This window comes from Macaca thibetana, chromosome 8, assembly GCF_024542745.1.
Source record: "Macaca thibetana thibetana isolate TM-01 chromosome 8, ASM2454274v1, whole genome shotgun sequence".
In the NCBI taxonomy this organism is placed as follows: Eukaryota; Metazoa; Chordata; class Mammalia; order Primates; family Cercopithecidae; genus Macaca; species Macaca thibetana.
This window is the reverse complement of record NC_065585.1, coordinates 47170840-47185509: the sequence shown is the minus strand read 5'-3', so window position 1 is coordinate 47185509 and position 14670 is coordinate 47170840. Positions and strand designations below refer to the sequence as shown.

General features: G+C 45.6%; 2 protein-coding genes across 5 annotated transcripts in view; both read left to right on the top strand.

Moving 5' to 3' along the window:
• The window catches only part of ERICH5 (glutamate rich 5), a 700842-nt gene that overhangs the window by 565921 nt on the left and 120251 nt on the right, over positions 1–14670 (top strand). Inside the window, exon 1 of one of the 2 annotated variants that reach the window (XM_050800617.1) lies at positions 11279–11282. The exons of the other annotated variant lie outside the window; for it this stretch is intronic. The gene's annotated coding sequence lies outside the window, so the exon portion shown is untranslated. Of the gene's footprint in view, positions 1–11278; positions 11283–14670 lie in introns of those variants that run through there. 2 annotated transcript variants of the gene reach the window in all.
• The window catches only part of MATN2 (matrilin 2), a 167977-nt gene that overhangs the window by 87143 nt on the left and 66164 nt on the right, over positions 1–14670 (top strand). For all 3 annotated transcript variants that reach the window (XM_050800488.1, XM_050800487.1, XM_050800486.1), the window contains one exon: positions 5657–5779. In XM_050800488.1, the coding sequence (XP_050656445.1) occupies positions 5657–5779 (123 nt within the window). The remainder of the gene's footprint in view (positions 1–5656; positions 5780–14670) is intronic.

Here is a 14670-nt window from a genome sequence, read left to right as displayed (position 1 = left end):
ACTTCAGAATCATCCCCAGCTGTCCCATTTCTGCCCAGTGACATTTATTAATTGAGACAGTGCTCTAGGCTGCCCAGCAAGGGAGGCTGTCAAGTCAACAATAGATGGCTACTAAGCACCGACTGTGTGAAGTGCATGGCATTATACAGGCACCGTAAGGAACACAAAAACTTAGAGAGATGGCCCTGTCCTTCACAGAGCTTACAAGAGTAGGTAAGAGAGATGAGTTAGGAACACCTGACAACCCTGTGCTTGTGTCACATGGGCATGAGTTCATTCATCCATTCAACAAGTACTTGTTGAGCAAGGACAATGTGCCAGGCACTGTGCTAAATACCGGGACGCGGTGGATAGCAGGGCACACAGGTTCCCTAACTGTCATGACAGCTTTTCTGGAGTCCATAGCTGGGGGCTGGCTCTGAGATGTCATTGTGCTCTTGATGCAGGACAAGTGAGCCCCAAGGTGGGGCTTAGCCCATGAAGGTTCTTGGCTTTATCCAGGAAAGAATTCAAGGGCAAACAGAGGTAGAATTGAACAGCTTTATTGACAAGACAGTGTTACAGCCCTGGCAGTGTTACGCCTCTGTGACTGCTCCTGCAGAGCAGGGCTATCCTTTTTTTTTTTTTTTTTTTTTGAGACGGAGTCTCGCTCTGTCGCCCAGCCCAGGCTGGAGTGCAGTGGCGCGATCTCGGCTCACTGCAAGCTCCGCCTCCCGGGTTCACGCCATTCTCCTGCCTCAGCCTCCCGAGTAGCTGGGACTACAGGCGCCCACAACCGCGCCCAGCTAATTTTTTTTTTTGTATTTTTAGTAGAGACGGGGTTTCACCGTGGTCTCGATCTCCTGACCTTGTGATCCGCCCGCCTCGGCCTCCCAAAGTGCTGGGATTACAGGCTTGAGCCACCGCGCCCGGCCGAGCAGGGCTATCCTTATATGCAGAGAGTAGGTAGTAGCTCAGGGCAGTTTTACAGTCATATTTATACCCACTTTTTTTTTTTTTTTTTGAGATGGAGTTGCCCAGGCTGGAGTGCAGTGGCATGATCTCAGATCACTGCAACCTCTGCCACCCAGGCTCAAGTGATTCTCCTGCCTCAACCTCCCAAGTAACTGGGATTACAGGCACCTGCCACCACACCTGGCTAATTTTGTATTTTTAGTAGAGATGGGGTTTCACCATGTTGGCCAGACTGGTCTTGAACTCTTGACATCACATGATACACCAGCCTTGGTCTCCGAAAGTGCTGGAATTACAGGTGTGATACCAGTGGCCTATACCCACTTTTAATTGCGTGCAGATTAAGGGGCAGTTTATGCAGCAATTTCTAGGGAAGGGATAGTAGCTCTTGGGTTGTCAGGTCATTGACATGGAGAGGGGTGGTAATGCCCAGGTGTTGCCATGGCAATGGTAAACTGCCATGTGACACTGGTGGGCGTGTCTTATGGAAAGCTGCTTCTGCCCCAGTCCTGTTTTTGCTAGTCCTCAGTTTGATCCTGTGTCCAAGCCCCGCCTCTGGTGTTGAGTCCTGCCTCCTACCTCACTCTGAGCCCTCTTCTGGTATGTGAGTATCTTTTGCTGGGGATGAGGAGAGGCAAAGAGACTTGTAGAGAATTTTGTTCCCATCTCAGTCATCTTCTGAGGACCCCACATCTGATGGAGGAGGTTGTTCTTAGGATTTTAGGACCATCCCTCCTGGGAGGCAGGGCACCTGGGCCTTTTTCATTGTTCATTCAGCAAATGAACTCTTATGGAGGCCAAATACATGTGCTAGGACACTGTGCTAGGCTCTAGGGGGGTCAAAACTGACCTGTTTATATTGGGGCAGACAGCCGTGATCAAGTCCTTCCAATACCATGGGATCAGTGCCTAAATGCTAGAGCGGAGCCATGTCTATAGTGCTGTAGGGACACAGGGGAAGAAGCCTTAAGTCCAGCCAACTTGCAGGAGGCTTCCCACAGGAGGTGACATTTGACTGGGGCTGTGAGCCATTCACAGGGGTCACCAGGTGGAGAAGGTGGAAGGTTGTGCCGGGGTAGGGGGAGCTCTGGACGCAGTGCTTGTCATACTTCAGTGAAATCCTCCTGGCCTCAGAGAGAAAGAAGGGCTGTTTTTCAAAAGCATAAGGAATCATCCAAAAACATCTGTATTTGTTTCAAAAGGAAATAGCCACTGCCAGAAAAACAGCAAAGTTGTTTTGTCAGAACCCAGTCTGTATTTATTCCTTTGTCTTTGTTTAATTAGATTAATCCCTGAATGGTTTCCCTTGGGTCGGTACAAATCACTCATGGCCATAAATCCCCAACAATTCTAAAAACAGTAAGGAAGGACAATCCACATGGAGCCAACTGGCAAGCTTGCTGTTTGTGGGACAGTTCTGGGATGCAAGCAGTAATCTCACACCCGCACGTAGGTGTTTGGGGTTCTTTTAGCCTCTTGGAGAGGTGAGCAAGGACAAAAATCACTCAGATTTGTTTAGAAGAGGAAAGCTGAACCTTAGGGTCTCAGTCATTAAAGGGGGAGACTGACTCCTGGATCTGGGCCCCTTCCCCACGGAGGATTGTGAGGACCTTTTATCTGTTAGGTTCAATGACATTCAGCCTGGCTGCACACTGGGGCCACCTGGGGACTTTGACAAACACCACTGCCCAAATCCTACCCCCTACCAGTCTAATTTAATTGTGGTGGGGAGTACCTTGGCCTGGAGATTTTCAAAGGTCCCTGCTGCTTCTGCAGATGGGAGCTTGCAGTTACTCACAGACTCTTCTGCGGATATCCCAGCCCATCCTGAAAGGAACAAGCATGTCCTTGCCTTGCTCTGCCTACCCTGTGCAGGGAAGCCTTTTAGAAAAAAAGATTGTTCCTTCAAAGTCCTGGTTCATTGCTTTTGAAATGGTACTTTCAAAAGGGTTCACTTGTAATAGGTTGATTTTTTTCTTCCTCCATTATTATAAAAGTTCCTGTTAGAAAATATGAAATCAGACAATTATAAATAAAAGAATGAAAAATCACCTGTGTTCACGCCACTACTTGGTAACCATGGTAGGCAGAGTTCCTGCCAGACCCCTGATGGGGGCAAGGCAGCATCTGCAGTAGAGATTGGGAGGACCCAGGTGGAGAAGTTGCTGCCACCCTTCCAGAGCTGGTTCCAACATGCTGGAGTGTCACCTCCTAGTCGTCAGGACTTTGTGCAGGGACACTGCCCACCCACTTAGGGAGCTTAGAGTCTGGTAAGCTCCAAGACACAGTACATCCATCACTCCATAAACACATAGGTAGTTAACATTATGATTTATGCCGGAAGGGAAAGTTTTCTTGGCACTTCTCTTAGGGATTTTTATCATGTCCTGCCTCGCATGTTATTTAGGTGGCATCTAACAGCCACTCTGGCATTTCTGTTCCTCAAATGGGGTCAGTTTGTTCTTCAGGACCTTTGCATTCACTGTCCTTTTGGCCGAAAATACTCTTCCTAAAGCTTCTTGTTACTACCCGCTAGTAGAATACAAGCTGTGTGACAGCAGAAACCCCTTGTCTGTTTTGTTCACCACGATATCCCCAATGCCCAGGACATAGTAGGTGCCCAACACATATTTACTGAGTAAATGAATGACTATCATATGATTCAGACATTTCTTATATTTCTGGCCTAGCTGATTTAGGTTTTGTCATTCTTTGATTACTTACTATGATTTTTGTATTAGCTGAAGTTTTCTTCTGGTTATGGGTGTTGTCCTTACATCTGAATCCATTGGAAATCTACATTGGACATTCTGGTTGGAGTTCCTAATTGGAAATGTAAGATATAAACACACTGCTGAGAGGTAAAACAATTTGTGTCTATAAGGCTTTTTTTTTTCATCTGCTTTATTGATTTGGGAGTGAAAATACTTCCTTTAGAATTTTAAAACCAGAATTCTTATTTGTAGAATCTTAGACCTAAGCGTTTTTAAAATGCAATGATGTAAGTTTTCATGTTTAAAATTGTTTAATGCATTTAATAGAGATGTTGAATCAAATCAGCTTTTATCTTTTTAAAAATCAATGTGATATTTTATATTTATCTAAAAGCATAATAAACTATGAAATTCAAAGATCTAGAAGATGATATTAAAATGTAGCCATTGGATTCAGTAATTAATCAAGCTTTCTAGGTAATTAAGTTTTTTAAAATCATACCTGTTGTAGTGATAGCTTTTTTTTTTTTTTAGACAGAGTCTCGTTCTGTCACCCAGGCTGGAGTGCAATGGTGTGATCTTGGCTCACTGCAACCTCTACCTCCCGGGTTCAAGCCTTTCTCCTGCCTCAGCCTCCCACCTTCCGAGTAGCTGGGATTATAGGCGCGTGCCACCACGCCAAGCTGATTTTTGTATTTTTAGTAGAGACACGGTTTCACCATGTTGATCAGGCTGGTCTCAAACTTCTGACCTCAGAAGATCCGCCCGCCTCAGCCTCCCAAAGTGTTTGGATTACAGGCTTGAGCCACCGCACCTGGCCAGTGATAGCTTTTAACCAGAGAAAATTCTCTTCAATATATTCAACCCCTTTAATGCTCTCTGATTGTCTCCCGTTTTAATGGTAAAATCACTGGTACAGCTAGCTGTTTCATGGTATCCGAGCTGTTCTCCTTGCTGGGAAATAGTGTCAGAGACTGAGTCAGTGATGGATGGAAGACGCCTTTAATATTTTCATCCACCAACATATTCTTAGTTCTGTTGCAGTAGATGCATACTATAATCTGTTCCTATATTGCATGTGAATAAACAGCCAGAGCTTAGCACTTTGTGGACACGGAATAAATATTTGACCAAAATAAGACCACGAATAGGCATGTATGTATTTCTCCTTGGTAATGTTTGTTACCTCTACCTAACCTCTTTTGGCTTCTCCATTTTCTTCGTTTGTTCCTAGGATGAATAAATAGAGCACAAAGAGGGTTTTCAAAGAGCTTTGTCTCATTCCTCCTTATACCAGCAACAGAGCGAGACTCCATCTCAAAAAAATTATTTAATGTATTTCATAGAGGTGATGAGTAATTCCAACTTTGAAAAATGTGTTATATTTATTTTTATATTATTTCTTTATTTTGAAACAGAGACTCGCTCTGTCGTCCAAGCTTGAGGGCAGTGGCACAGTCTCGGCTCACTGCAACCTCCGCATCCCAAGTTCAAGCGATTCTCCTGCCTCAGCCTCCTGAGTAGCTGGGATTACAAGCACACACCACCACGCTCAACTAATTTTTGTATTTTTAGTAGAGATGAGGTTTCACCATGTTGGCCAGGCTGGTCTCCAACTCCTGACCTCAAGTGATCCGCCCACCTCGGCCTCCCATAGTGCTGGGATTACAGGCATGAGCCGCTGTGCCTGACTGAAAAATGTGTTTTTATATACACGCAGAAACTCACCTGGAAAGAAAACTCACCAAAATGTTAACAGTGGTTGCCTCTGGGTAGGGGGATTACAGATGGGGGGATTACAGGTGAATTTTGTTTTATCTATTTTTTAATGCTTTCCAAATTTTCTACTATGATCACACATCGAATCCTATAATGTTTTTAAAAGTTACTTTGGTGAGGGCTCTGGAGCTGCTTGTTGCTTCACCCTGGGCTGGAGGTGTTCTCAGATGTGCCTGACGTTGTGTTCTAACAGCGTGACTTTGCCTCAGTCCAGGATCTGTGTGCCATGGAGGACCACAACTGTGGGCAGCTCTGTGTGAATGTGCCGGGCTCCTTCGTCTGCCAGTGCTACAGTGGCTACGCCCTGGCTGAGGACGGGAAGAGCTGTGTGGGTGAGTATCCCTCCGGCTGGCCTTGGTGGGGAAGGACAAGTTAAGCATGGTGAGGAGGAGGGGAGACTCACATGTACCTCCCACATATTCATTTCCTCACCTTTGGGTTTCCACAAAGTGCTCAGTTGTTTAGTGTAGTTGTTAGGCAGAATTTGAACTTTAAAAGCTTCATTTATGGCTGAGGTCAGTGTTTTCTCATTCTGGGTCTCCAGCAAAAGGAACACATATGGTAATCCATGCAAATGTAACTGTGTGTTACTGCGTCTCTTGAAAAGGATCGGGTGGATTTTCTTCAACTTTGGAGGGTATGTTTGGAATGGCCTGACTTACATAGAGCTCATGTGTTATATATGAAATTTACTTGGGTGAGTTGCTGAGTGACACCTCAAAGACAACAGGCAGCTTTCCTCCCTAATGTCACCTATAGCTCAGTGAGAGGCCAAAGTGACTTCCAGGTGGAAGAGCCCAGCCATATGGGCTCAGCGTAATCAGATAGCATGGCCAGAGGAGACTAGCAGTAGCCTCAAACACAAGCCCAGGTAATGAGGCTCAAGGGCAGTGTTTGATGCTGCAGACATCCCCCGTTTGTCTACAAAGCCTTTGCAACTTAACATGGCCTCATTCCTCCTTATACCAACAAACAGTGCCTGGCGGATAGTAGGTGTTTCATAAACTGAACTGAATACTTATGAGGCAGGAAATCTAGAAGGAAAAGAACTTGACTGACATCAAAAGTGGAATGTAAATTTTCTGCTAAATCCTGCATTTTGTCTTCTGTGTTCTATTGTTTTCAGGGCCCTATTTTATTTTGCTTCTCACAAACAAGGTATGCTTATTTTTTTTGCACATAGAATTTGCATTTCCCAGCACACCTTAATTCTTGGCTAGGGATATGGAAGGCAAAAACAAAACAAAACAAAACAACAACAAAACAATAGCGTAGGTGGTAGCCTGCAATTGGCAGGTGAGTGATGAGAGTATCATGAGTTTGTTTTTACACACTGGTAGGAATGAAGGCAACCTTTGCCTCTGACTCTCATCAGAGGGCCACAAATGCAGCTGGTCTCCTGGGCCTTAGGGTTGTTTTTCTTCTTAATCTGCGGGTGGTGGTCATGATAGAGTGGCAGGGTACCACACCCACTACCACTAGCAAAAAAGAAGCCAACATATATACCTATGGTTATTTTTGCTTCATTAATTTTTATTATGCAAGTAATACCCATTTGTAGAAAAACTTAAACAGATGAGAAAAATCACTATTAATAGGTTATTGTATTTTCTACCAGACTTTCTCCATATAAATATCTACTTTAAAACATTTTGTTGGCCAGGCGCGATGGCTCACGTCTGTAATCCCAGTACTATGGGAGGCCAAGGCGGGCAGATCACTTGAGGTCAGGAGTTTGAGACTACCCTGGCCAATATGGTGAAACCTCATCTCTACTAAAAATACAAAAATTAGCTGGGCCTGGTGGCATGCCCCTGTAGTTTCAGCTACTTGGGAGAGTGAGGCAGGAGAATCACTTGAACCCAGGAGGCGGATTTTGCAGTGAGCTGAGATTGTGCCACTGCACTCCAGCCTGGGCAACAGAGCAAGACTCGTCTCAAACAAACAAAAAATATTTTGTAAAGATTTAACAAAATGAGGTCACACTGTCTATTTTGTTTTATAACCTGCTTTCCCCGCCTGCCTCCGCCCCACTGTTTGTTAATTGGGTAGAAACTCTGAGTGCTGTGCGGTCAGGAGGAAATCGAGCCATTTTGAGTTAGGCGGGTGGAGGAGCTTCAGGAAACAGGATGAGGGTAATTGGTTGATTAGGACAAGGGGAGGGACAGCAGAACACAGGGCTTGCTTGGTCACAGGGAATAGATGGGGCAGGAAGCCCACCTTGACCCATGGGAAACTGGAGGCCACTGAAAAACCCATTTTTCTGAGTGTTTCCAAATAATTACCTGCTTGTCCATGTGTAGTAGAGAACCATTGTATCTCTGAGGATTTTGCTGTAATTTTTGGGATTTGACATTTATTGAAGAGCTACATGCATGAGAGGGTAGATGCTGTCATTGCCAGAGAGCTTTGGCATGCTGTTTATTAGAGATGGGCGTCTCTCTGTGGCTGCTTGTTTGCGTATAAGAATGTCTGCATTTTCTCAGAGGGGATCCACTCCGAAGAGTGGGAAAATGGGAGAGACTGCATCCCATTGCAACCCAGGTCTCCTCCGTCAGATGATCCTAGCATCACCAGCCTTACCACCTTTCCCCAATGCCCTTTGTAGTGATTCACCAAGCACCCGATCTGTTACAGGCTGGGAGTGAGATGATTAAGCAGCCAGGACCTTTGTTGCCAGTAGCCTTTCTTAGGGACTCCAAACTAAATCCCACAAGGTTATTTGCTGCTCAATAGGGCTATGGTGAGTGCAAAGCAAATGATAGAGAAAATAGAGGCCACAGAAAGTCAGAGAGAGACATCCTAATGGCTAGGCTGGAAGATCTGAGTGTGAAGGAAGGGTGGCAATTGGACAAATGTCCAAGGCAGGGGGAGATATGAAGGGCAGTGACTGTGGAGGTGGCAATGCTCTTCAAGCATTAGAGCTAAGGCTGGCCTGGGAGGGGCAGGGCCAGCTCCCGGGAGCTGGTAGGTCAGAGAGTCTGTTACAGTGAGAAGGCCAAACTGAAAGCTAACCAGGTGGCCTAACCTGAGGGCTGGAAGGGGCTTATCAAAGATGGAGACTCCAGATACCAGACTTAGAGCAGAAAATTTAGAGGAGAGAAGAGACTGGTGAGGACTCTGGACATATACCATTAGTAGCTGATCTGAGGTGGCCTGTGTTTAGATGGCAAGGTAACATTAAGAACAGAGTGATCATACCTCCCAGTTAATATAGGGTAATACCAGTTTATGTCCTGTGGACCAATTCTTTTTTTTTTCTTTTTTTTTTTGAGTCTTGCTCTGTTGTCCAGGCCATGATCAGAGCTTTGCAGCCTCGATCACCTGGGCTCAAGTAATAGTCCCACCTCAGCCTCCTGAGTAGCTGGGACCATGTGTGTGCACCACTGTGCCCGGCTAATTTATTTTTTTTAGAGACAGGGTCTCTGTACATTGTCTAGGCTGGTCTCAATCTCCTGGGCTCAAATGATCCTCCTGCCTTAGGCCTCCCAAAGTGTTGGGATTACAGGTGTGAGCCACCTCACTTGATGCCATTTCTTTTTATTTTTAGACAGGGTCTCACTCTGTTACCCAGACTGGAGTGCAGTGGCGTGACCTCGGCTCACTGCAATCTCCGCCCCCCAGGCTCACACGATCCTCCCACCTCAGACTCCCAAGTAGCTGGGACCGCAGGTGCATACCACACATCTGGCTAATTTTTTGTATTTTTGGTAGAGATGGGGTCTCGCTATGTTGCCCAGGCTGGTCTTGAACTCCTGAGCTCAAGCAAGCCACCTGCCTCAGCCTCCTTAAGTGCAGGGATTACAGGCATGAGCCACTGCACCCGGCTGACCCCATTTCTTACCCAGCTGACCTCATTTCTTGATGGCACATATTTTCACTTTGAAAATGGTTCCAGTTTGGATGGTAAATTACATAATCACCCTAGTTAAGGCTGTCCAATTTTGACTTAAACTGTTAAGCTCAGCAGAGAATTCCTGTATGCATGAAGTAGAGATGAAGCTGAAGACAGCAGAAGGAACTGGATTGTTCAGGGTTTTGAAAATCAGATGTAAAGCCTAGATTTTATCTCTGAAGAAGAGCCACTGAAAGGTTTATATTTGGGTGACAAATGCAAAGCTTCATTTTTAGGAAGTGTAACCTCATGGGGAATCGCAGGGTATATTCCAGGAGAAGGATGACAAGAAGTGGGAATACCAGATAGGGGACCGTGGCAGTTATCAGGTGAGAGAGGACAGGAGCCAGCCAGGATTTGAGGTGTGACTATAGGAAAGGAGAGGGAGACAGTAAGGAATGAAAGGAGGTGCTATACATAAACGGAACAAGGAAAAGTCAAAAGTAACTCTAGGCCAGGTACTGTGGCTCATGTCTGTAATCCTAGTACTTTGGGAGGCCTAGGTAGGAGGATTGCTTAAGCCCAGGAGTTCAAGACCAACCTGGGCCACATGGTGAGACCTCATCTCTACCAAAAAATAAAAAAATTAGCTGGGCATGACTGGATGCGGTGGCTCATGCCTATAATCCCAACACTTTGGGAGGCTGAGGCAAGCAGATCACCTGAGGTCTGGAGTTTGTGACCAGCCTGGCCAACATGAGGAAACCCGGCTCTACTAAAAAAAAAAATACAAAATTGGTCGGGCATGGTGCTGGTCATCTGTAGTCCCAGCTACTCTAGAGGCTGAGGCAGGAGAATCACTTGAACCCGGGAGGCAGAGGTTGCAGCGAGCCAAGGTTGTGCCATTGCACTCCAGCCTGGGCAACAAGAGCAAAACTCCGTCTCAAAAAAAAAAAAAAAAAATTAGCCAAGCATGTTGGCACGTGCCTGTGGTTCCAGCTACTTGGGAGGCTGAGGTGGGAAGATTGCTTGAGTCCAGGAGATCAAGGCTACAGTGAGTCATGTTCACACCACTTTACTCCAGCCTAGGCAACAGAGCGAGACCTTCCCTCAAAAAAAAAAAGACTCTATGATCTTGAGCTTCCATGACTCTGAGAGTGATGGCAACAGTGATAGAAGAGTGATGGAAAAGATTTTCAAAAAGATAAGGCCAAGTGTGGTGGCTCATGCCTGTAAACCTAGGATTTTGTGAGGCCATGGTGGGAGAATTGCTTGAGACCAGGAGTTCTAGACAGGCCTGGGCAACAAAGCAAGGCCCGTATCTACAAAAAAATTAAGAAATTAGCTGGGCATGGTGGTGCACACCTGAAGTCCCAGCTACTCAAGAGGCTGAAGTGGGAGGATTGCTTGAGCCCAGGATGTTGAGACTATAATGAGCCATGATAGTGCCACTGCACACTAGCCTGGGCAACAGAGGAAGACCTTGTCTCAAAAAAAAAAAAAAAAAAAAAAAAAAGGTTGGGGTGATAATTAGTAGTCATAGACAAGGTGAATTTTGAATTCAGGTCAGACACCACAAGAACATGTCAAGAGGAAGCAGAAAACTCAGCATTAACATGACAGAGAGAGGTTAGAGTCAATGCTGCAGTCAGGAAGCAGCATAGTTTATTTCTGAATTTTCAGTTATTTTCTATTTTAAATATTTATGTATTGGTTCATTTGTTTTGAGGGCATCTGGACCTTTAAAACAGTGCTATCTGAGCTGAAATCCCAACTCTGCTATTTGCTAGGTGTGTTAGGCCATTTGCATTGCTATAAAAAGAATACCTGAGATTAGCTAAAAGAAAAGGTTTAATTAGCTCATGATTCTGCAGGCTGTATAGGAAGCGTAGTGCCAGCGTCTGCTTCTGGTGAGGGCCTCAGGAAACTTCCAATCATGGAAGAAGGTGAAGGCGAAGCAGGCAATGTCACATGGTGAGAGCAGGAGCAAGAGTTGGGGGGAGGTGACACACTGTTTTAAGACCAACCAAATCTCACATGAACTAACTGAGCGAGAAATCACTCATCACCAAGATGATGACACTAAGCCACTAATGAGGGATCCACTGCTGTGATCCAATACCTCCCACTAAGCCCCACCTCCAACATTGGGAATCACATTTCAACATCAGATTTGGAGGCAACAAACATCCAAACCATGTTATTCCACTCCTGGCCCCCCCTATCTCATGTCCTTCTCACATTTCAAAATACAATCATGCCTTTGCAATAGTTCCCCAAAGTCTTAACTTGTTCCAGCCTTAACTCAAAAGTCTCAAACTCCAAAGTCCAAAGTTTTATCTAGAGATGAAAGCCTTCCACTGATGAGCCTGTGAGATTAAAAAAAAAAAAAAGTTATTTACTTCCAAGGTACAACGTGTTATAGGCATTGGATAAATATTCTCATTTCAAAAGGGAGAAATTGGCCAAAAGAAAGGGTGATAGGCCCATACAACTTTGAAACCCAGCAGGGCAGTCATTACATTTTAAAACTCCAAAACAATCTCCTTTGACTCCATGTCCTGCATCCAAGGCATACTGTTGGGAGGGGTGGGCCCCCAAGGCCTTGGTTGGCTTTGCCCCTGTGGTTGCAGGGTATAGCCCCTGAGGCTGCCCTGACAGGTTGTTGGGTGCTCATGGCTTTTGCATGCTAAGGTTGCAAACTGCCAGAGGCTCTACTACCATTCTCAAGTCAGGAGGGTGGTGGCTCCCTTTCCACAGCTCCACTAGGCAGTGCCCCAGTAGGGGCTCTGTATGAGAGCTCCAACCCTACATTTCCCTTTGGCACTGACCTAGTAGAATCTCTCTATGAGGCTTCGCCCCTGCAGCAGGCTTCTGCCTGGACATCCAGGCTTTCCAAGACATCCTCTGAAGTCTAGGGAGAAGCTGCCAATCCTCTTTCATGCCTGCGTTCTGTGTGCCTACAGACTTAACACCACATGGTAGCCTCTAAGGTTTATGGTGGCTTGTACTCTCTGGAGCAGCAGCCCAAGCTGTACCTGGGGCCCTGTGAGGCATGGCTGGAGCTGGAGCAGCCTGGATGTGAGGAGCAGTGTGCTGAGGCTACACAGGGCAGTGGTGCCCTGGACCTGGCTCCCCAAACCATTTGTTTTCCGTAAGCCTCTGGGCCTTTGATGGGGGCGTGGGGTGCTGCCTAGAAGATCTCTGAAATGCCTTTGAGGCCTTTTTCCCATGTCTTGGATATTCGCACTTAACTCCCTCTTAGTTATGCTAATCTCTCTAGCAAGTGGTTGCTCCACAGCCTGCTTGTATTCCTCTCCCAAAAATGCTTTTTCTTTCTCTGCCACATGGCTAGGCTGCAAATTTTCCAAGCTTGTACGTTCTGCTTCCCTTTTACATATAAGTTCCAACTTTATTTATTTGCTCCCATGTCTGATCATAGGCTTGAATGCTTTGCTGTTTAGAAATTTCTTCCACCAGATAGCTACCTTAGGTCATCACTCTTAAATTCAAACTTCCACAGATCCCTAGGGCATGAACACAACACAGCTAAGATCTTTGCTAAGGCATAGAATTGGTGACCTTTACTCCAGTTCCCAATAAATTCTTCATTTCTATCTGAGATCCCATCAGCCTGGCCTTTACTGTCCATATCTATCAGCATTTTGGTCACAACCACTTAACAAGTCTCTAAGAAGTTCCAAACTTTCCTTCATCTTCCTGTCTTCTCCTAAGCCCTCCAAACTCATCTGACCTCTGCCCATTACCCAGTTTCAGAGCTGCTTCCATACTTTCAAGTGTGTCAATAGCAACACCCCACTCTCAGTACCAGTTTTCTGTGTTAGGCTGCTTACATTGCTATAAAGGAGTACCTGAGACTGGGTAATTTATTTTAAAAAGAAAAAGTTTAATTGGCTCACAGTTCTGCAGGCTGTACAAGAAGCATGGCATTGGCCTCTGCTTCTGGTAAGGGCCTCGGAAAGTTTACAATCAAGGCAAAAGCCTAAGGGGGAACAAGTATGTCACATGACAAGAGCAAGAGTGAGAATTGGGGCGTGGGGAGGTGCCACACTCTTTTAAACAACCAGGTCTCATGTGAACTAACTGAGCAAGAACTCACTCATCACCTAGGAGGTGGTGCTAAGCCCACCTGGGAGATCTATCCCTGTGATCCAATACTTCCTACCAGGGTCCACTTCTAACATAGGAGATCACATTTCTTTTCTTTCTTTCTTTTTTTTTTTTTTGGAGACGGGTCTTGCTCTGTCACCCTGGAGTGCAGTGGCACAATCTCGGCTCACTGCAAGCTCCACCTCCCGGGTTCATGCCATTCTCCTGCCTCAACCTCCCAAGTAGCTGGGACTACAGGTGTCCGCCACCACGCCCGGCTAATTTTTTTGTATTTTTAGTAGAGATGGGGTTTCACCATGTTAGCCAGGATGGTCTGTAGCTCCTGACCTCGGGGGGATCACATTTCAATGTGAGATTTGGAGGACACAAACATCCAGACCATACCACTAAGCACATGTCTTTAAGTCTTTAATTTCTGAGCCTTATTTTCCTCACCCATAATGTAGAATAATAATATCTACATTGTAAGTTTTTATGGGATTAAATAAGATAGTGAGTGACGTTCCCAGTATACTCTAGGAACTTAGCATCATTATTACAACACCTATTATCATAATATCCTGTATATAGTGAAGTATGGAGCGAGAAGAGAGTGAAGGACTGAGCCTTGGATTGCAGCCACATGTAGGAAGCAGGAAGTGGGGGCAGGAAAAATATTCATGAAGAAGTAGCCGAAGGCTGGGGGAGAGACAGAAGAATCATGGAACATGATAGGAAGATAATTTCTTGGCCAGATCAATATTAATGTCATGCTCCAGCATGGCCAAAGGTAACAGGACTTAGAGAAAAAGCCATCAACTTGAGTCACAGATTCACGTCTGCAAACATTTCAGAACTCTGCCAGGGACTTTGCTAGGCTTGAGGAACACAAGGGTGACCAGGAGGCCATTGATAATGGCAAAGGGGGGATGGGTAAAGGGCAGATTTCAAAAGTCAGGGAGTGGGTGATGAGAAAGTGTGGGCAGCAGGTTCAAACTATTTATTTAAAGAAATTTGGTAGAAGTTAAGCATGTCCAGCTGATGCAGGGCAGGCACGTCCCAAAGTGGAGCTTAGCCTACCTGGGTTCTTGGCTTTGCCCAGGAAAGAATTCAAGGGCAAGCCAGAGGTAGAAGAAAACAGCTTTATTGAAGAGAAAGTGTTATAGCTCCGTGACTGCTCTTGCAGAGCAGGGCTACCCTGTAGGCAGAGAATAGCAGCTTAGGCAGTTTTGTAGTCGTATTTATACCCACTTTCAATTGCATGCAGATTAAGGGGAG